At 40.2% G+C, this 22,510-nt stretch overlaps 1 protein-coding gene across 1 annotated transcript; it reads left to right on the top strand.

The window, feature by feature from the left end:
- Nucleotides 1-122: 122 nt before the first annotated feature.
- Nucleotides 123-21,777, top strand: ACAA2 (acetyl-CoA acyltransferase 2). Its single transcript, XM_074952353.1, has 10 exons — nt 123-206; nt 4,924-5,090; nt 6,135-6,263; nt 10,131-10,247; nt 11,250-11,397; nt 15,537-15,712; nt 16,769-16,898; nt 19,126-19,196; nt 19,915-20,069; nt 21,069-21,777. The coding sequence occupies exons 1-10, from the start codon at nt 191-193 to the stop codon at nt 21,151-21,153; spliced, it is 1,194 nt and encodes a 397-aa protein (XP_074808454.1). The 5' UTR covers nt 123-190; the 3' UTR covers nt 21,154-21,777.
- The last annotated feature ends 733 nt before the right edge of the window (nt 21,778-22,510 follow it).

Below are 22,510 nucleotides of genomic sequence, written 5' to 3'. Positions count from 1 at the left end.
CCCACCCTCACCCCCGGCGCAGCGCCGGGTGAATAACGCGCCGAATGTGCTTTTCCCGATGGGCAGTCACGTGCGCGGCGGCGGGGAAGGGGGGCGGGGTAAGTGGGCGCAAGGGGCGCGTCCTTGGGCAGTCCCGTCCCCCGCCTGCGGGCCTCTGCCGCCGCCCAGCCCAGCCCAGCCCAGCCCAGCCATGGCCCTGCTCAGAGGTAAGGCGCTCGCCCCTCGCTCATGTCCCCCGTCAGCAGCCCGTTAAAGTCCCAGCCTCCCTTTTGCGCTGCGTTACCGGGTGATCCCCCCCGTTTCCACGCAATAAAGGGTCGAGTCTCTGAGACCGGCAGGGTGCGGGCTCCGTTTCCAGGGGCTCCTCGCTGCAGCTGTTGAGCGGTGGCGCAAATCGCTGCCAGCCCACTTGTGCCCAGGTTTCATTGAATTCATCTTTTATTTCGTTTGTAATTTCAGTGGCTAAGGGGTCGTGTTTATTTTTAAGCTTGTTTTTAGGGTTTGGGGGTTTTTTTTAAATCAATTTACAATTTCACTGTTGCAGGAAATTATGCGGGTCAGACACTAATGAGGGTTGTTGAGATTCAAAAACTTAAAAATCTTGCTTACATGGTCAACGTCACATGTCAAAATAATAAAGTAAATAGCCTTAAGTCAGACTCTGAGTTCTCAAACAGCATTTTTCTTACTTTGCCTAGCTGTAAGTTTTGATTATTATCAACGGAAATATGTTTTCCTCAGTTTGTGTGTGTATGTGGTGAAATCAACATATATCAATATTTACCAATAAAAATTTAATCCTGCCAAGGCTGGTAATATGTTTATGTATTATAGCAGTGGCTGCGAAACCGAGAACAGACAAACAACAGACAGAAAAGGGGTGGTGGGAAGCCAGGATTAAAAGATCATCAAATAAATATTTGTTTTGAAGTAAGCCTTTACTACACATGAATCTGGTTACTCCCTCTTTCTGTTTGTTGTTTATTTAAAATTACTGCCCAATACTAGCTGCATTTCAGTGGTGAGCTGAGTAATACCAGAATAAGGCACCAAATACAGAGGCCAAGAACCGAGCAGGGCCCATTCTTTCAGTTTAGTCTGCAAAGCACTTCGGGATCTTTCACGATGAAGTGCAATCTGTAAAATGTTACTGTTTTTAAATAGAAACCTGTAGTAAGTGTGTGTGTTTGCATGGTTTTATATATATAAAATTGTATGTATGTATGTATGTTCTTCTAACATTCTCTCTCCATTCCCTTGCCAGCAGTAAAAAGGGATACACAGTTTTCTTTTCACTGACATATAATAATGGATTTTTATTTGCTGTGTCTCTCTCCCCTCTCTGTGCTCTCATCTCATATCTCTGGCTCAAAAAGTGACTTCTTCAAAGCCTGTGTTGTTTTGTCTGATTAACCGGCATTGGGTCTATTACATACTGTGTGCGTTGGCACTCCAGGAGATTGGGCCATCATTTCACTACTGTAATTAGCCTCCGGTGTCCTGGAATGCAGAAATCTCCAACAAAGTTTAAAACTTCAATCTGTCTGAAACCAGTATATAGCTGACTGGCTTTGTCTAGGAACTATCTAATCTAAATGCCTTGTTTTCATTACACCCTTGTTTGTTTAAAGGTTCAGGGGGAATAAACCTTTGGTTAGAAAACAGTGGACGATGAACAAGAGGGCTTTGCCTGGCTAGCCCAAAAAGGCAGTGCTCTAAGTCCGTAGTCTTGGAGCATGTTGAAAATATACTGGAAACTTTTTAAAGAGTGTGCTCTGGATCACCAGCCTCAAGCGCTCTGACACCCCATCCCAGCTAGTCAGACAACTCTGAAAACCATGGGAGGCAGTCACATTTTGGCTCTCCATAGATTTGGGTGTATTTTTACATTACAATTGTATTTCCTCTCCATCCCTTTTAAAAAAAAAAAAACCCACAACAAAACCCAGTGTGCCATATTAGCTCCAGAGCTTGAATTTATCACATTCACAGTTGTATCATTAACAATCAGTTAACCTTTGGAAGTAGATTCATTTAAGGCAAAGGTGAATTGTGCTGGCCTTATTTGTTACCACTTTGCTGTCCAGAGAAGAAAACTGGGGGAAGGGTTAAAGCATTGCTTGTCTTGCTCAGTGTGGAGACTTTGAACAACATATTTTGGTAACGTTAAGACCTCTGCATTCACTAACTCTTTGATCAGTCTCTTTGGTGCTGATGAACCCAGGACTTGGAAAAGCCCACTGACCAAAGCTGTCATTAAAGCCCTACATCATGATTCGGGGCCAGCACCGTAGTAAAAATCCCAGCATCCTTCCACTTGCCAACAACACTTTCACATCCTGACTGAACCTGTGTAATTGCTTAAGGTAAAAGTGTAATACTTTAGCATTTCTCCAATGGGGTTTCCAACCCAAAAAAAGGTTGCAAGACTATTGTGGGGGGGTAACAAGAGCGGCGGCTGGCCAGGCACGCAGCTCTGAAGGCAGTGCCACTGCCAGCAGCAGCGCAGAAGTAAGCATGGCCTGGTATGGAGCGGTTGTCACTCTTTTTTAGAGAGGTCATCACAGCCTGAAATATTTTTAAAGGGGGTCCCAGCAAAAAAAGTTTGAGAACCCCTGTTTTAACACATCTGTAAATAGCAATGGATGCTCTCAGCTAAGGGTAGATTGTATATGAGATTGAGGTAAAAAACTCATTGCTTATTTACTTACATTATAAACTTTTCATGATAGGAAATGTCTTTTTCCTTATGTGTTTGTGTAGTGCTCAGTATCTTGGGGCTCTGCTCTGCTCCACGAGTAGGCTCCTAGGTTCAACCAGAGTACAAATAAGTATTATTATTATGGTTTAGCTTTGTGCCTGGCTTACAGCGTAACTGTAGTGCAGAATTTCAGTTGTGAAATGCTATCCTCCTCAACAAGTTATTCCTACTGAATGGGACCAGTCTGTCGTGGGCTCTGCTGAGTCAGAATATAGTTGATGCTAGTTGATCAGTTGGCAAGAGCAAATGGGACAAATGCCCACTTTTGCCAAAAAGTCAGGCCGGCCGGGACAGAGCTTAATAAAGGGACTGTCCCGGCCAAAACAGGATGTATAGTCACCCTATTAATTCAGGATCTTCATTCTCTTGTGTTGGCACAAGATTTTTCCAAGTGTTCTTATGGTTCCTTAACTTTCCATCACTTTCCATCATTTCCATTCATAACATGGGGTTTGTATAAGGAGTCCTTCCGTGCAAAGTTATGTATGGGGTTTTTGTTTTGTTTTTGAGAATGCTGGGTGTGGATGTCAGTAATGCATGGTCATTCTATACATTTTAGGTCAGTCTGCTGTTTTCTAGTTTCCTCTACCAGAAAATAGTAATGACTCCAGATGTTTCGTAATGGCCATGAGGGAAAGCAATAAATCAGAGTGTTTTTCTTTTTACCTCTCAACAAAATGCATGCTCTGCCTTATGGCAACTCCCAGAAGGTCTTCCAGGCAAATCAGGGATATCAGATGTCTCAGTCTCCAACAATGCATCCAGTCCTCATCACGGTGGGCAAGCTTGAACTTTGGTCAGTTCAGAAGGTTCCCTTAAACTGACAGTTCTTTTACAATATCCATCAATTCAATCACAAGCATTGTGGGCTCCAAAAATATAAAAAGAGTGGGAGAAACAGAAGGCAGTTTTTCATTTCGGGGTAATAGATAACACATGTCTCTGGTAGAAGGCCTTGACATATTCATGAGGATAAATACTGGCCTAAGGAACAATCGCTGTCTTTTTTCCACACTATGACATCTTCATACATCCTCTTAAAGTTTCTTACAATACATTTAGATACCTTATGGCAAGTGTCACATCACCTTTCACCAGACAAGAAATTGAGGAAGTAGCTATGGGTAAAAGTTCATGGCTTGCTCCTAGTCACTTTTCACCTAGAAGCAGAGTGTTTGTTTTTACAACTTATCAATATATGTTCCATTTGTGATGTAGAAAATTAAAGTTAGGCTATTTCTCTTCACTGTGTGTGGGGGGTGGGGGTATGTATGAGATGCACGCACATGCAATCAGCTGAAGTTTAATATGAATTTTTTTTTTCCTCAGAAACCATGAACTTTAGATGAGGGAATTACTTTTTTTGTTTTTTAAAGTAAAAGCCTTTAAAATAAAAAAAAAAAAATGAGGTAATTTAAAATAATGTGCTTCTGCATAGAGTCTGCCTTTTGTGCTTGCTGGTCTAAGCAAACAATTTACTGATGGCAGTTAAAAAGAAATTTCCCCAATAGGCAGGTTATTCTATAGTTGTCCATTTGGGGCTTTCTTGTGCATTCTTCTGAAGTATCTGGTACTGACCATTGTCAGAAATAGGATATTAAACTAGATGGAGCACTGGATTGATCTGATATGAGAATTTCTGTCTGTTGCACATTCAAGCTCCCTTATTTTTCCTCTAAATCCCTCTTTAAAAAACACTTATTCATGGAATCCTTCTTAGCTTCTCCTCCTGACTCTTCATTCCACACATGCCTCCTTCTCTGAAATATTTTTCCAGGCTGTGTCTGGTGTATCTTGGATTGTAAGGTGCTCAGGTTAGGGAGGGACCATATTTTCTTTGTTTATACAGCCCCAGGTAAATTTAGAGCACTGTACTAGTAATCTTACTGACCCTCTGGGTGATGTAATCCAGTGGTTCTCAACCTCTGGCCCTCAGACCTCTGGCATCTGCACCTCCATATGAAATTTTTTAGGCATCCACAAAAGAAAAAAAGTTGAGAACCACTGATGTACTCCACCTCTGCTATTTACCTGCAACATCTCTTTATTTAATGTCCATTCACCTTCCGCAGAGATTTGATCCATATCTCAAGAAAATCAAATGAATCGTGTCCATCCTCTTCCTAATTTAAACCTGTGGATTTTTCTTGTTTGTGTTCTAGGTGTGTTCATTGTTTCAGCCAAGCGAACACCTTTTGGGGCTTATGGAGGTCTGCTCAAGGACTTCACAGCCACTGACCTGACTGAATGTGCTACACGCGCTGCACTGTCTGCTGGCAAAATCTCCCCTGAGATCATTGACAGTGTCATTGTGGGTAATGTCATGCAGGTTGGTAGGATGGAATAATTGCTGGTACCTGGTTACTTGCTGAACACCTTTCCCTAGTGCATTTCTACATATAACTGCATCTGTTGTTCAATTGGTTGCTGTTGAATGAGCCAAAAATAAATCAAAGGGCTGGAAATACAAAGTATTAATAATAAAGTGATTCCCTTTTATGTTTAAGGGGCTGACCATGCTTCTATTGACCTTGTTGGGACCAGGATAATTTAAACCGGGGAAGCCTGTCTTTCTGTGAAATGCAAGCTGATTAAAAAAACAGTTTGTATTCTCGCTGAATTTCAAGCCCCAGGTATACTGCTCTTCTTAGTAGTCCATGACTTCACCGTTAGAACTGAACAAGCATTGTTTTCTTTGGGTTTTAGTTAATTGCCATTTTGCTGGAGACCATGTAACAGGTTGGGGCTTATAATACCTGAGAACCCTAGAAATTCTCTGAAGAAATGCAAAATAAATGTAATATCTTTTAGATTGCACCAGACAAGTTAGTGGCCTGGGTGGGTGGATGAAACTGAATAAACAAGTCTTTGTCCCAAAGAGCTTACCGTCTCAAGGCACAATTGCTTACAATGCAGTAGCCTGTACTCACCCACATGACTAGGTCACTAGCTTTGTTTTGGACAGGCTGACTAAGTTATTGGTGGTCACCAATCAGGATGTGGTGCTTTGCCAGGAGGCGCCCTACTGAGTGTGTGGTTATAATCCATTAGTGGAGGGAATGAGTTACTGTTAGCCCCGATACCTCACTTGAAACTTTTCAGCTGCAGTACCATTTTCAGGCTGACCTGTAGCTCTGGTGGGAAAGGGTCTCTCCTTGAAATAAGTTCAGACACCTGCCTTCAGGAGATACCTTGGGAAGGAATTTCTTGAAACAATATAAACGCTTCCTGTGGCTTATAATTGTCGAGGAATCGCGTCCTCCAGAACTAACATTTACCTGAGGTATTGGGTATTCTGTTCTGAGTTGATTGAAACAGCTGTTGTCCAAGTACATTAGCGGTTTACAAATGCTGCAATATTTTTGCTTTCCAGAGCTCCTCAGATGCTATTTATATTGCAAGGCATGTTGGTTTGCGTGTGGGAGTTCCTATCCCGGTTCCAGCCCTTACTGTCAACAGACTCTGTGGTTCTGGTTTCCAGTCCATTGCCAATGGTTGTCAGGTACAATACTTGTTCTCTGCGTATGGGCTACAATTATATATTATTCATAGCTGTTATCAAACTGCTGTAGTGAGAGAGGGGATGTGTTCTGACCCAAGTGCTGTGTGTGTTTGAATTAGCCGAAGAATTGCTCTCTGCTGAATACCGTGATTGTGTTCAGCTGTTATCAGTAAGTGATCTCCTGTGAGCATCCCAATAAATATATATCTTAAGGAGGAATTTAAAAGTGCACGGAGTGCCTTGGAACTAAAAATCAAATGCATTTGTTTAACTTTCCATATTTATAGGGATTTCCCATGGAGCTCTGGTGTTGCATATAACAGTTCAACCTTCTGAAGACATTCATATAATTAGTGTAAAAAAAAAAATCATTAGGGCTAGTTGAAAAGGGGATGGGGGACAAGAAAGCAGCCACTTTTACAAAATTAAAGGTACTCAAACTGCACTAAAACACCTGTGGCTGGCCCCGGTCAGCTGACTCAGGCTTACGGGGCCCAGGCTGCAGTGCTGTAAAGTTGCTGTGTAAATGTTCAGGCTTGGGGTGAAGCCCAAGCTCTAGGACCTTGCGAGGGGCGGGAGGGTCCCCAAGTCTGGGCTCCAGCCCAAGTCCAAACATCTACACTGCAATTTTTAGCCTTGCAAGCCCGAGTCAGCTGCCAAGGCCAGCTGCGGCCATGCCGCAGTCTCTTATTCCAGTGTAGACATACCCTCAGATGCACTCTGTTCTCTTCGTCATGGAGCTTGATCCTGCACCGACTTGAGTCAATAGAAGCAGGTTGGGCTTCAGAAGTTTCAGAGTATTTTTAGCTCTCATGCTTTCTGCTGATGTACCCACTTGGGTAGCTGAAATAACTAGCAGTGTGGAGAACTGAGAAACTTCTGATATGTTTTTATGAAAGAATGAGAGTGACTCGCCTTGTGGTGTTACCTGTTGGGTGTTGCACAGTTAACTTTTTTATTGAAACAAGACAGGCAATGCAATGACAATGGGGAAGTCACCTAGCATGAGTGAACTTGCTGGAACTCAAATCACTGAGGGGTAACTAATGTAAATCCCGAGACTGCTAAACAATTGCGTAGAAGTTCCCCTTCTGAGGAATATTGGGTTCAAGAGGCTCAACAGACAAAAAACTAAGAATTGTATTAAGTGGGCAGCCTACTGTAGAGGATCTTAATGGAACTGACATGAGACTAAACAAGAGGGACAGACCCTGCTGAAAGGCTTTGAAGGACTTTGAAACCTACCAGGTCTCCATGAGGAAGGTGGGTGACACCTGGTAAGACATGCATACATATAAGCTGTTTGTTCTGTTCAAGATACATTTTCTCTGTAATGCTTTTGTTTCAAATAACTACTTTTCTGTATGAAGCTTGGTTGGTCACTGGTAAATTCAGTCATAGCCCTTGTGATAGAACAGGACAGCAAATACTGAAGTCAGGCTTCTTAAGGTGATCACAGTGAGTTGAAGGAGGAAACTGCAGCTTAAATTTCCAGGCAAGAGAGAGAACACATGTTCTTTAACACGAAAGAAGTGATGGCTAGAGGCCTGAGACCTGAGTGGGGATGCTACAAAGGGGTCAAAAGTGCAGTTATCCTGGAACTGTGACAGCAGTGACTTGTATTTCTAAAATGTCTGTCCTCCAAGGATCTCAAAGCACTTCACAAAAACAGTTTAATAATAGTAGCCTCCTTTTAAAGCAAGGGAAATAGAAATTAATGACTTTATGCAAGTCACAGTACGTTTAATGGAACAGCACTGGTGAATTGTACTCAGATCTCCTGACTTCTCTTCCTCTTTGTCTAGTGGTTATAAAATCTGCCTCTTCTCCAAACATTTCTGATTAGACGGCTGTTCAGTGTGTGCCCTGATAGCGATTCACATATGAAGTTCACCATAAATAAGGCTTTTTTTTTTTTAACAACAGCAGTTCACCTCCTTTCTATTCCTATAACAAAAAGAGCTGATTTGGTTAACAGTTTGCATGTTGTCACAGTCAAGAAGCGGACCTTTCACTGTACCCCCTATTTTTCAGCACTAGAAAAATACATTGAGGTGAGCTACCTTGATGTACATCTCTCAGGTTTTTATTGTATAGATTTCAGCTGGTAAGGTCTACCTTGGCTTCCACTATTTTAGCAGTGAAATTGTTTTACTGTTCACGCAAGACAGTTTATCTACCCTTCCTTTATCCAAGGATGAAACATTTCATATCATGGTTTAATTTTGTTTGTGCAGAGTGGTGTTTGAGGAAGACAGGCGCCTTATAAAATTAAACAGTGTTTTGTGCAAGTTGAGCAATCATACTGTTCAAAAATAAATGTCCGTTTGAAAAAATTCTGCCACAAAAACAAATTCCTCAAGATTAGGATTAAGAAAAGTTAAAGTTGAGGTTATAATTCTCGAAACTGATCATAACACACACTCTTTTGGCTTTGTACTAGAAAGATACACTGAGGTTAGCTACTCTGATTGAGGTCCGTGATGTATCTTTCTAGTATAGACACACCCAAGAGTATTTGTTAGTTTGAATGCAGAGAGTAAGGTTATAATTATAAGGTGAAGTCCAAATTTTCTTACTGTCATGGAGGTTTTTACAAAGGTGTCCATTATTTACCACAATTACTTATACTTTTTTACGAGACTTGCACAAAAATTGTATTACCAGATGCTTCCCTTCCCTGACAGAATGGTGCTCCACAATTTAAAATACAATCCCAGTAATACACTTTTTTGATGTTTGGCTAATAATAGTCTATACTGAATTAATATAAAAATAGTTTCAACTCTGTCTGCTCACTGTGTAATACAGTAGAACCTCAGAGTTACGAACACCTTGGGAATGGAAGTGGTTCGTAACTCTAAAATGTTCGTAATTTAAGCAAAACGTTATGATGGTTCATTCAAAAGTTTATAACTGAACATTGACTTAATAAAGCTTTGAAATTTTATTATGCAGAAGAAAAATGCTGTTTTTAACCATCTTAATTTAAGTGAAACAAGCACAGAAAGTCCTTATCCTGTCAAATCTTTTTTTTTTTTATTTCCCTTTTTTTTTACTAGTTTACATTTAACACAATACTTTACTGTATTTGCTTTTCTTGTCTCTGCTGCAGCCTGATTGCATACTTCCAGGTCCAAATGACATGTGGTTGACTGGTCAGTTCGTAACTCTGAGATTCTACTGTAGATTTCAAAATATTCCTCTTCAATTAAAAATCGCTTTAGCAAAATGTTTGAGGAGGCAGTGTGTCCTAATGGTCAGAGCAAGGGACTAGGAATCTGTACTCCTTGGTTCTGTTTCTGGCTGTGCCATTCACCTGCTGTATGATTTTTAGGCATGTCACCTAGGCCAAGTTTTCAAAAGCTGCCAGTGTTTTGTTACCCCACAAAAGAGTCATACGGCCTGATTTTATTTGTTTTATTTTTGTAGAAGTACTGCGTGCCCACAACTCTGAAGTCAGTGGCAACTGTCAATGCTCAGCATCTCTGAAAAATTAAGTCCAGTATATTTCAGGCTAAGCACCCAAACTGAGAGGCCACTTCCGAAAACTTTGGCTTTGATCTCTCTCTCTCTCTCTCTCTCTCTCTCTCTCTCTTTCTCGCTTGCTCTCTCTTCACCATACCCTCCTTTCTATAAAATGGGTGTAATAGTACCTCACTGACCGGAGAATTGTGCCGTTTCATTATTCTGTAAAATTTTTGAAAATCCGTGTCAGAAAATGAGTACAGGATAAGCATGAATTATTTCTTAAGTTATGCACCTAGTTTTCTAATTGGCAAGGTATGTTACTGAAGCAATTGCTGTTGTCTGTGAAAATAAAATACCCTAAAACCTACACATGATGCATCTGTATTATTTTAATAGGAAATTTGCCTTAACGAGTCAGAAGTGGTTCTTTGTGGTGGATCAGAAAATATGAGCCAGGCTCCGTACATCGTCCGAAACATTCGATTTGGAACCAAATTCGGAACAGATCTCAAGGTTGGATAATGTAATTTTTTTGTTTTAATTAGGTCTCATTCACAGAGCAGGAGAAAACACTGGATCCATAATTTTGTAACCAAAATTAATGCGGATTAGGTTCAGACTCAGGTGTTGAGGTGTTTTATCTAATGTACAAAAGTTTTATCAAAACAGTCAGTCTGATCCCGCTAAGCTTTTGTTAAGACTGCCAGTTTTCTAACTATTCCAGAACTATTTTTTTAATACCTATACTGAATTAAACATCATCCATTAACTCGTAAACTTTCAGAATTCAGCTTAGTTGATACATTGCTTCAAAATACTGAACACAATTGAAAACCTTTTCTGATAGTCTTCCATTGCATTCCCACGATTCCTTCCTGGGATCCAAAAAGGACAGATGAGTTTTCCCACACTTCTCTGGTAAACAATTCATAGAGTGCAGATTAGTGCAGCCCTAAGAATTATGAGATGTGTTCCCAGAAGTCTTAATGGCACACATGAGTGACAATCACACTTAAGTGAATACAGCAAATGAAGTTCTGTTTTGTAGTGTAACTTTTCTCACTCCAGAGATGAAACTGGTGTGTAGATAACTCAAGGTAACTCTGCAGGGAAGACATATCTGCTGAGCCCAGGCTGAGTATTTGAAGGGTTGGCAGTTTACTTGAGCATATTTGATTTGGAAATTGTTGAAAGACAAACACAGCTATTTTCCCCTAATCTCTTTTGATGGTAGAACTGCACATTAAGGTTTTTGCTCAGTGACATTGTTGATTTCACCAGTTTTCTTTGTGTACATTGTCACTTCAGTTCTGCTACTGTTCTGGTAACCAATTCCACAGAAATACTTTTCACATGCAGCTGCTTCAGATAAAGTTTTAAAACATAATTAGTTACCAAGATATATATATATTTTTAAATGATAACTTCTAAAGCACGGGTGAATATCTTGTTAAAGTACTAATACTGTAATATTGATTCTGCATAAGACTTTCCCTTTAATAATGTTTCTGGCAGATGGAAGACTCTTTGTGGGCAGGCCTAACAGACCAGCATGTTAATACCCCAATGGCAATTACAGCTGAAAATCTGGCTGCAAAATATAACATCTCGAGAGAGGACTGTGACCGATATGCAATGAAAACACAGCAGAGATGGAAAGCTGGTCAGTAATCTTTGAGAATTAAAAGTTAGATGGACATCATCAACTTCAAATCCAGTCAAACTATAAAGCACCAATTTAAAGTAGTTTCAGGTTGTACACCTGTCCCCAAGTTCCTCTGGCAATTTTTGTTTAATTTAACATTTTTTTCCTTTTTAAAAAAAAAAAAGCGTCTGAATCCTCTGTTGCTGAAGGCTAGTCTACACTAGAATCACTACAGTGACACAGCTGTACCGATGTAGTTACATCGCTGTAGCGCTGCTTGTGCAGATGCTCTCCCGTCGGCATAATTACTCTACCACCCTGAGTGGCGGTAGCTTTGTCAGCAGGACAGCTTCTCCCGTTGACATTGGCTGTCCACGCCGGTACTTATGTCGGCGTAACTTGCATCGCTGGGGGAGTGACTTTTCCACACACCTGAGCAATTTAAATTATACTGAAGTAAGAGCTAGTGTGTACAGGCCCTGAGTGGAAAAACCTAAACAAACAAGCGTAACTACGATTCTCAAACACCAGTGGCAAAAGCATCATTATCTTTCCTTAAAGTACTGTTATCTCTCCTGTGTTACCCATTGTTTTCTTCATGATGAAAAGATAGCCTATTTGCTGGTGCTGGTACAGATATATTGCTGGTAACTGTACCAATGCTTTGCTGTAAGGAAGGAAGCCAATATTCTTTCCAGTGATTGAACCCACAAAGCCCAAGAGCTCAGTTATGTTCTGCAAATGCTCCTGTTCCACTGGGCCAGCATATTTTTTTTTTAAATGGAAAACAAGACAATAAAGTAACTACTTTCTGGAAATGATTCCCTAGTTTAAAAAATTAATTGCCATTATTCATCCAAACAAGACTTATTTTACTTTGAATATAAATGAGAGACTGTGGTTTGAAAACACACAATGCATCCGATGAAGTGAGCTGTAGCTCACGAAAGCTTATGCTCAAATAAATTTGTTAGTCTCTAAGGTGCCACAAGTCCTCCTTTTCTTTTTTTAGTGCAGAGAGGTTTGTCTTTGGGAAAATTATTAAAGCCCACACATGTACTGCAAATAGTGAGTGTGTTTCCCAGAGGCCATGAATATGCCAGGGGAAGAAGTTATAACTGTACGAGGAATGTGTCTGGTCTAAAATAATAATTAGGGTTGTCAATTAATCTCAGTTAACTCATGCAATTCAAAAAAATTAATGGTGATTAAAAAAATTAATTGCGATTAATCGCACTGTTAAACAATAGACTGCCAACTGAAATGTATTAAATATTTTTGGATGTTTTTCTACGTTTTCAAATAAATTGTTTTCGATTACAACACAAGATACAAAGTGTGCAGTGCTCACTTTATATTATTATTTTTTATTACAAATATTTGCACTGTAAAAATTATAAACAAAAGAAATCATATTTTTCACTTCACCTCATACAACTACTGTAAAGAAATCTCTTTATTGTGAAAGTGCACTTACAAATGTAGATTTTTGTTTGTTTGTTTTTGAGTGCAGTTATGTAACAATGTAAAACTTTAGAGCCTACGAGTCCACTCAGACAATCACTCAAACAAGTTTGTTTACATTTACGGGAGATAATGCTGCCCGCTTCTTATTTACAATGTCACCTGAAAGTGAGAACTGGTGTTTGCGTGGCACTGTTATAGCCCATATTGCCAGGTATTTACATGCCAGATATGCTAAACATTCATATGTCCCTTCATGCTTCAGCCACCATTCCAGAGGACATGCTTCCATGCTGATGACACTCGTTAAAAAAATAATGCGTTAATTAAATTTGTGACTGATCTCCTTGGGGGAGTATTGTATGTCTCCTGCTCTGTTTTACCTCCATTCTACTATATATTTCATTTTATAGCAGTCTCGGATGATGACCCAGCACATGTTCATTTTAAGAACACTTTCACTGCAGATTTGACAAAATGCAAAGAAGGTACCAGTGTAAGATTTCTAAACATAGCTAAAGCACTCAACCCAGGGTTTAAGAATCTGAAGTGCCTTCCAAAATCTGAGAGGGACGAAGTAGGGAGCATGCTTTCAGAAGTCTTAAAAGAGCAATACTCTGATGCGGAAACTACAGAACCCGAACCACCAAAAAAGAGAATCAGCCTTCTGCTGGTGGCATCTGACTTATGATGATGAAAATGAACATACGTCGGTTTGCACTGCTTTGGATTGTTATTGAGCAGAAACCATCATCAGCATGGTTGCATGTCCCTTCATGCATCATGCATCAACCAGCATTCCACAGGACATGTGAATCTTATTTACATGCCAGATGCGCTAATCTTGCAACGCCAGCAACAACAGTGCCATGTTAATGCCTGTTCTCGCTTTCAGGTGACATTGTAAACAAGAAGCAGGCAGCATTATCTCCTGCAAATGTAAACAAACTTGTTTGAGAGATTGGCTGAACAAGAAGTAGGACTGAGTGGACTTGTAGGCTCTAAAGTTTGACACTGTTTTATTTTTGAATGCAGTTATTCTTTGTACATAATTCTACATTTGTAAGTTCAACTTTCATGATAAAGAGATTGCACTACATTACTTGTATTAGGTAAACTGAAAAATACTATTTCTTTTGTTTTTTACAGTGCAAATATTTGTAATAAAAATAAATAAAGTGAGCACTATATACACTTTGTATTCTGTGTAATTGAAATCAATATATTTGAAAATGTAGAAAATATCCAAAGAGATTTAATGAAATGATATTGTGTTATAGTTTAACAGTGCAATTAATCGCATGATTAATCATGATTAATTTTTTTAATTGCGCAATTAATCACAGTTAATTTTTTTAATCACTTGACAGCCCTAATAATAATAATAATTTTAGGACCTGATCTGTAAGGACTCATGCATGTGAGTAACTGAACTCATTTGAGAAGTGCCCTTAAGAGAGTAAAGTTTCGCAGATGGGTAACTTTTTGCAGGATCAATAGAGTACAGAAATTTAAAAACAAAAAGTCCAAAAAATGTGTAACTCAAGTATCTGAAATATGAAAAGGATCCTCTGGATCTTTTGGATATTGAGGGCAAATCTGTCTCAGGCAGTTCTATATCCAGTCCTCATTCCAGTCTACTGGGTCTATTGGTATTTCTAAATTTGTTTATAAAAGTATTTGTCTACCTAGCAGACTTGAAGCCTTTCTGTGTAGGACACAAGTAAGTGACCACGTCATGTACTTTTCTTGGGAAAAATTTCTACCAATTCTCAAGGATAACTTACTGTGCCTGACCAGTCAAGTTTTGGTTTTTTCTAGCTATAATACCATAATCCACACCAATCTTCTTTGCATAGTGGTCAAACTAGCCCTCTGTATGGTGATTTTATTTTTAATTTACTGAATGAGGTGTTAGGGACTGTATAGACATCCGCATCCCTTACCCCAGAGCCCAGCCATGGGGCGCCCCCCAGCCCAGACACCCACATCCCCTAAAGCCCAGAAATCCAGAGATAAACAGCCTGATTCTGGGTCCCAGGCTTGTACAGAGTTTCCTGTATGCTGCCTCCTTTCTTCAGGACAAACTGCAGCTGTCCAAAACTCTCCAGCCCCACTTTCTTCCCCCCGGCCCCCTTCCGGGCAACAAGTGTCCTGTATTTGCAAGCTGGAGAGCTGGGCTCTGTGGGGTCCAGCGGCCCCTAGTGGCAGCACCAATTCTGCAGGGAAAAATGAAATTCTGCGCAGAACATTTAATTACACCAGCTGAAGATCTGGCCCAACGTGTTTCTCCCTTCTTTTCTCAGTGAACTGTGCAGCTTTCAAACTCTCTGACAAGCCATACAGATGCAGAACCAACAGCAAGACAAAATGTACATTGGAGATGTAAATGCTAGTGCATATCCACTCAGTACTGTTCAAATCTAATTGTAAACTTCAGAATCACTATTTAAGCCTGAAACACTCAAATTGAAAACTGGGTGACTCTTTACTATAAAAAGAAATTAAAACTATTTGCATTCTTTTGCCCAATTTAAAAAAAGTCAATTTAAATAGAATAAATACAGTCTCTTAATACCTACAAATAGACAAGTGTAAAGTTGATTAAAAATTAAAGTACACGTTTGCCTGCACTGATCAGTCACCTGCTGCTGTTTAATTATAATTCTTGTCATTTCTTTCTGCTACTCCAGCTCATGATGCCGGTTACTTCAATGCTGAGATGGCGCCAATTGAAGTGAAAACAAAGAAAGGAAAACAGACTATGGAACAGGATGAGCATCCTAGACCCCAAACCACCATAGAACAGCTGGGAAAGCTCCCTCCTGTCTTCAAGAAAGATGGGACTGTCACTGCTGGGAATGCTTCGGTGAGCTCATGGACTATAAGGAGTTAGAATTTTGATCTGAGAAGGGTTATATGTAGAGTAGGTTCTCATAGTCTTTCTTCACCGTACTTCTTGCTTGCAGAGATGCTACTGGGCTGCCAAGGGTGGCTTCTGCAAAAAATAATTCTGATTCTGGAACTCAAATTGCAGTACAAAGCTTGGGCCTGGGTGGCTTTGTCAACACCCCTACAATGAACGAGTCTTCAATTGCCTTCTCTCTTCTAGAAACGCAATGCCATAGAGCAACCACTGCTGCCAGCATTATGCTGGTACCATCACCCTTAACAAGACATCCAGACTTTCTCATCTGCCTTGAATCAGTATTGCCGCAGTTTTGACTTTGCACTGATTGTGTGGAACTCTGCTGGGACTCGCTGCTGTTCTTTCCTTTATGGACAATGAGCATTTTAAATTATTTAGGAGTCATGGGCTAGATCTCTGGTTTCAGCTGAGCTGTGCTTTGTGGAAGACCCTGATCATTGGGTCATCTATAGACCAAACCAAGTGCTGATGGAACTTAGAGCAGACTATGGGCTTAGCAGCGAGACATTAGGTACCCTATCTTTTGGCGTAAATTTTATAGACTAGTAGATTTGTTAAGGCCAGAAGGACAACTGCGATCAGGTAGTCTGACCTCCTGCATAACACACAGCACAGATGGAAAAACATGGTACAAGTATTTGTAAAGTGTCATGCACACTTAACAGCCCTGAAAAATTATTAAATGTTAATGATGATCCTAGTCCACATATTGACTTTTAAAGTATATGAAATAGATTTACGGGGCAGAGAATCTATTTTACTTCCTTTAAAACACTGAAATATATAAAATCTCAATGTCTAGTATTAATTTTCAAATGCCACGAAATAAGAAAAGAATTTTAGTATTGAGAACAAACTGACCTTTAAGAATAGAATTGTGTATTAAATGTGTGTAATAAGCAATTGCCATCAGGTTTCTCTTACATGAATATCTCTGGCATAAAATGATTGTGCAATTAGTGCATTGAGAATGTTTATTTTTCTTTGTATTGCAAGGGAGTATGTGATGGAGCTGGGGCGCTTGTTATAGCCAGTGAAGCGGCACTTAAAAAGCACAGCCTCACTCCACTGGCTAGAATAGTAGCCTATCATGCGTCTGGATGTGACCCCAACATCATGGGCATTGGTAAGTGGCCGTGAAGCAAATCTTTTGGTAGCATGAAAAAATAATGAAAGTATTCTTGTGTTGGGTGTTCTGTGGGGGCCTTGTGCTGAGCCCGCTGGCAATGGAGGAACAGTTTATGTGAGTTGCTTATTATAGGGGAGACTGCTGTCAAGTCTCTCCTATATCTGACTGTGGAGCGGCACTGATCTCTTTGGCGTAAAGAATGATATCTGCCGTGCTGGGCCTTGACCATTAGGGGACAGGAGGAGCTCTGTCAGAAAAGAGATTCACTCGTTAGAGCCCCATCTCATAAAACTACACGACATAAAAGTATTTCAATATGGGAGGGAAAAACCCCAGCAAGTTCTGTTGTTCCCTACAGTACTCTCTGCCCTGCGTTTCCCAGGCTAGTGTTCAGTGACTCAAGTAAATAGAGCTTCTCCCAATTCTCCTGGAAGCCTGTTTGGCAGCCAGCTAGGACATTGCTCAAGATATTAACGTAATTTCCCATGCTTGGTTTCATCCCATTTTTCCTATTAGAGAACTAACAATTGTTTCCTTCCTTGGCACTCACTGTGTATATTACCAGGTGTGTGGTGGGATGTCCAACACTCCTACACACATATGCACTTGCAAAATTCTCGCTTAGGCCCTGGTCCAAAGCCCACATCCTTCTATTGACTTCAGTGGGCTTTGAATCAGGCCCTTTATTCAGTTTATTCTCAAGGCCTGGTTTTGGTTTTTACTTTAATATTTTGTGGAAATTTATCAGTGTCTTTATTACAAAAATTAAACAATTGAAAATAGGTACAAAAATTAACTTTGTTTTCTTGGTAAATAATTGGGTTAATACTGGGGGACAGGTAGACATAAAAAAGCAACAAAGAGAAATGTGTGTATTGACCATAAGAGAAGTTTTACGCTGTCGTTTATTTCACGAACTCTACGTTAACAAGGTGTACACATATACATATATATTTTCCGCTACATTGCCTTATTTACAGCCTTGCATTTACACTAAGAAGTGTTTATGTTAATAAATTAGTCTACCTAATGTAGTGTATATGACTTTCTTAACATAACCAGTATTTTCATGCAGTTGGGTGATCCAAAATTCAGCTGAAAGTTCGTAAATACTGAATAATAGTTTTTGTAAAATCTGGGAATATTTTTGGTAAAAATTGGTAAAAGCCAAAAAGAAAGGGCCTTAGTTATTCTTTACTTACCTCTCTCTCCAGTCTCTTACTCATTTTTGTTGCTTTTATTAATATTCTTCTATCTTTGAGTTCCCAGCATCTTTCTAGTATTGAAGTCCTCCAACTATTCTAGGGGAGGTCATCCCAGAGTTGTATAAAAAATAATCTGTCTCCTCTCTAATGTGATACTTCTTCACATTGCAAACTCCTATCCAATTTGCTTTTCACAAGTAGTCCAAATTCTCCCTTAACATTTATGTTTTTCAAGTATCTCTCTGTGTTTTGGATTAATTTCCCCCAGTGTATTCGATTAGATTAGGTTGTAGCTGAGTTTCATTAGAAGGGTGATTTTTTTTTTTAAACCATCGCCCCCTGTAATATCCACCAAAAAATAATATCCACTAACCTCAAACTTCATGGCTTAGACCTGCATCTCCTGAGGAACAATTTTTCTACCACAAATGCAGTGAGGTAACTCCCAGTTTGTGACACACACAACTAGACACCTGTTCACCACAGTTCAAAAAGTCTGTCTCTACTAATGTACTTTGTATATCTGGAGGGAACAAGTGGTTTGGGGGAGAAGATCGGGGCATTTGCAGCTGCCTCGTGAACCTCCTGAAGACTGCAGGAAGGGAGAACACCCCAAAAGTAGTGTTAGGCCTTATTTGGATTGGCAAGAAGCTGGCAGGCCCCAGATTGGCTAGAGAGCTGTATGGTGTGTTGAGTAGGAGCCTGAAGGAGTGGGTGGATGTAGAGAAAGGCAGTAATGAGACTTCTTAAGCTTGTGGGATAGTGTGTTGAAGAAGTTCCCAACTAGTCACTCCTAAGGGTTCTTGTGTTTTGGAGCCCTCAAATTGCTTAATAAGACATTTGGTTAAGGTGTCACAAACCACCAAACACTTACTAGGGGCCCACAGTAGGTTGGAGAACCTGATGAGCACCCTCAGGCTCACAGGGTGGGGCTTGATGAGCCTATCCTATGTACAATATAGTTTAAATGCTTATTGTAAAATTCTTCAACTACTCACGAATGTATAATTTTGAAATAGGCCCTGTGCCTGCCATTACTGAGGCCCTGAAGAAATCAGGACTGTCCCTGAAAGACATGGATTTGGTAGAGGTAAGGAGAGCAGAGTGGACAGAAAGGTTATATCTAATTAGAAGCAGTAGTAATTAATAATCTAATGAGATGTGTTTAATCTAGAAGGTTCTCCTCCGCTGTATGATGGACTGAAAGGAAAGCCTAGAATGTGGCTGTTGCAGTGACTTCTGTTGGCCATTTAACTAAGTTTCTTTCAGTTCTTCCTCTAAACTCCTGTTTTCAGGAGCTTAAAACTCCTTTATTTAAAAAAAAAAATCATGTCTGTAATTTGTCTAGGAGTGACATGCTCTCTTGGGCAACAGAGACGCTAAGGTGCTGATTTTTAAATACGTCCCCTGGTCAGTGGTGACTAAAAGTGGTTACCCTCTGATAGCTGTCTACTGCTATATGGAAAACATGGTAGTGGCCCTGGTCCAAGCCTAAAAGGCAGGTATCCATATTGCTGCTGGCATTTTTATTTTTTATTTTTATGTTTAAAAGAAGCTGTGGATTGATTAGCTTTGAAGACTGAACTGTCCACTTACTCACTAGAGATTGTCACTGCAGGTCTGGTTTGCAGTCTCTTGGTGGAGTGGAAAGGGGAATCTTACACTGCTGCTTTGTCATAGACCTGTGTCCATGTTCTATTTAAAAAAATTAAAATCTTCAACTTACAATTGCAAAGAGAACCTTAAAAATGTGAATTCTGATGGAAAGTCAAGTGTCTACATTTTGATTGTGTCTGTGCTGTTTTCAGGTCAATGAGGCTTTTGCTCCTCAGTATTTGGCAGTTGAAAAAGTTTTGGGCCTAGATCCTGAAAAAACCAATGTCAACGGAGGTGCCATTGCTCTAGGTCATCCCCTGGGAGCATCAGGGTCAAGGATCACTGCTCATCTGGTTCATGAATTAAGGTGTGTATGTAGCTGAAGCTCTTGATAAAACACGCAACACTGTTTGCAAAGTTGATGCAAATACAAGGGGTTGTGGATGGACACTGTATAGCTGTAAAATCCTCTTCCTCTCCTGCCATTCAACACCCTTTTAGAATCCCTTCACTGGCTTCCCATCTCTCACTGTATCACTTCACATCGTTGTCCTTAACTTCAGGGTCCTGCAACTCCACTCTTGTTTCCTCCTACTCTCATTCCAATCATCGCTGCTCCCTTTAGGACTGATCTTAAACCCACTGAAGTCAATACAAAGACTCCCTACACTTCAGTGGGCTTTGGATTAGGCCTTTTATTTCTCACTGTTTGCTCTCTGTTGACTCCCCCTCCTCCTCCACACAGCACACACCTTGAAAACTCCCACTTCTTGTTCCTCCACTGCTTTCCCTCTCCTTCAGACCTGCTTCCACAAATTCTTCTGCGTTGGTCTCCTCAAGAGTGATCTTTCTGCACTCTTAACGTGAACAGTTTCCTCGTGGTTTTGAATGTCTTGAGGGCAGAGACCATGTCTTTTTATTTTTGTTCATACTTCTGCAGTACTTTATCGATATTCGGTAATAAAGCAAACTTCAGCTAATGTGCATCTAACAGAGCAATGCTGCAGTGCTTTTAGAAATGTACTGAACTATAAAATGATGTTCCATTCATGTCATTTAAACTACATTGAAACCTGAGATTTCCAATTACTTTTCTTTCGTATCCTGAACTTCAAAGAACAACTCCATCATACTATCCTTTAGAATGCCCCAGATCAACAGGTCTGAATCCCATTGAAGGAACATTTCACCTTCTATGCTTCTGTTTAAAATTTTACATATATATTTTTAATGTTCCAAAACACCCTCTCTTTAATTGTGCATGTGAAAACTCTTGATAGTCAAAATGCATTGGGAAACAACTAACTTCCTTTTGTAGTAAATCAGGGAGACCATTTCTGTTTTCACTGTTCCTGTTTCTGTACAGGCGTCGTGGTGGCAAATATGCAGTTGGATCAGCTTGCATTGGAGGTGGACAAGGTATTGCTCTCATCATTGAGAACACGGCCTAAGAGAAATTGGGGACTTCAGTGCCTGTTAACAACTAACTCCGACTGTTACATGCTCACCAAATAAAGGAATAATGAAAAGACAATACCTAGTACAAATACAGAGCATCGCGACCTAGCTTTATCTGGTGACCATCCTGCAAGATGAAGGAAAGGCTGTGAAGTCTGATTTCTAAACAAAATAACTTGATTGATTTTTTTGATGATGTCCTCATAATTAAACTAAAAGTAAAGCCACTATAACTTCTCTCTTCTGAAATATTTCTTCACACTCTTTCCAGTTGAATAAAATTTGTGTCTCATTCCCCCTTAACTCTTCAGGAAATTAGGTTTGCCTGTCAAATATCCACCAAACCTGACTTAAAGTGAGAGTGCCAAAGTCATGCGAATACGGGCTTTGATTATTTTTTCAATCAGTTCTGTCGTCTAAGATAAACATCTCTGAAAATCCGTGTTCCTGCTGCATTGCCAGAAAATGTGGCTGTCTTTTTTTCTGTTTGAAGATTGTCTCTAGGTAAAGCACGTATTGCAGAATACTGTGTGCATTTTGTACTTGCCATATTGAAAGAACTAGGAGAAAACTGTGAAATCTCCACTGTGCCTCATAATAAAACAGTAAAAATGATACTGAATTTGTCCTATTGATTTTTATTTTTCGTCCAAGAAAGGTGCATCAGTGTAATAAGTTTAGATGACTTATTTGGGTCATAACCTTGCCAGTATCCTTCAGTGCTCAACATTCAAAAGTCCAATTGTTATCTGAGATGTTGTTTCCCATCCCTGTATTTCGAATGGGGAACTAACTGGTAACCGTTGTATAAATCTGAATCTTCAATGGCAATTGACATAGCGCTGTAACTCTTTCAGTAGGAGTCTGCTGCACACACGTCTGGGTTTATATACGTTACAATGGCCCACTGTTTAACTTTGTCCTGAGTCCGTTAGGGAGAGCAGGAGAGGCAACTGACTGCCTCTGTAGCAAATGCTGCTCCAGCTATAGCAGCAGGAAGTTCTACAGTAGCAACACCATGACCTTTACTGTACTCTCTGTCCCCTTGCCAGAGCACCTCAGCTCCACAGCTTGTCTCTACGACTCCACTAACTGATAGGTGGGAGACTGGAAGTCATTCTTGAACCCAGGTTTGTTTTGCTTCCAGGGAAATTTGGTTTACATCGGACTTAGCTGACATTAAGGATTGTTGGATTTGGTGGATGATGTTCAAAGTGTATGGTCTGGTCTTTATAGTCACTTCAGGGGCACGGCTAGAAGTGGAAGTTTGGGTGGGCCCCAGCGTAGGGCAGATGAGCAATGACTTGTCCCTGGGACAAGTCTGGACTGAACTTCCCTACGCCTGCATGT

Source organism: Natator depressus, chromosome 5 (assembly GCF_965152275.1).
Source record: "Natator depressus isolate rNatDep1 chromosome 5, rNatDep2.hap1, whole genome shotgun sequence".
Classification (NCBI taxonomy): Eukaryota; Metazoa; Chordata; order Testudines; family Cheloniidae; genus Natator; species Natator depressus.
Note: the sequence above shows the minus strand (reverse complement) of the source record. Positions and strands in the feature narration are given on the sequence as shown.

Coding starts and splice junctions, on each gene's coding strand:
- ACAA2 (XM_074952353.1), top strand. Junction 11,398..15,536: donor ACAGCAGAGATGGAAAGCTG/GTCAGTAATCTT, acceptor CTGCTACTCCAG/CTCATGATGCCGGTTACTTC. Junction 19,197..19,914: donor AAGACATGGATTTGGTAGAG/GTAAGGAGAGCA, acceptor TGCTGTTTTCAG/GTCAATGAGGCTTTTGCTCC.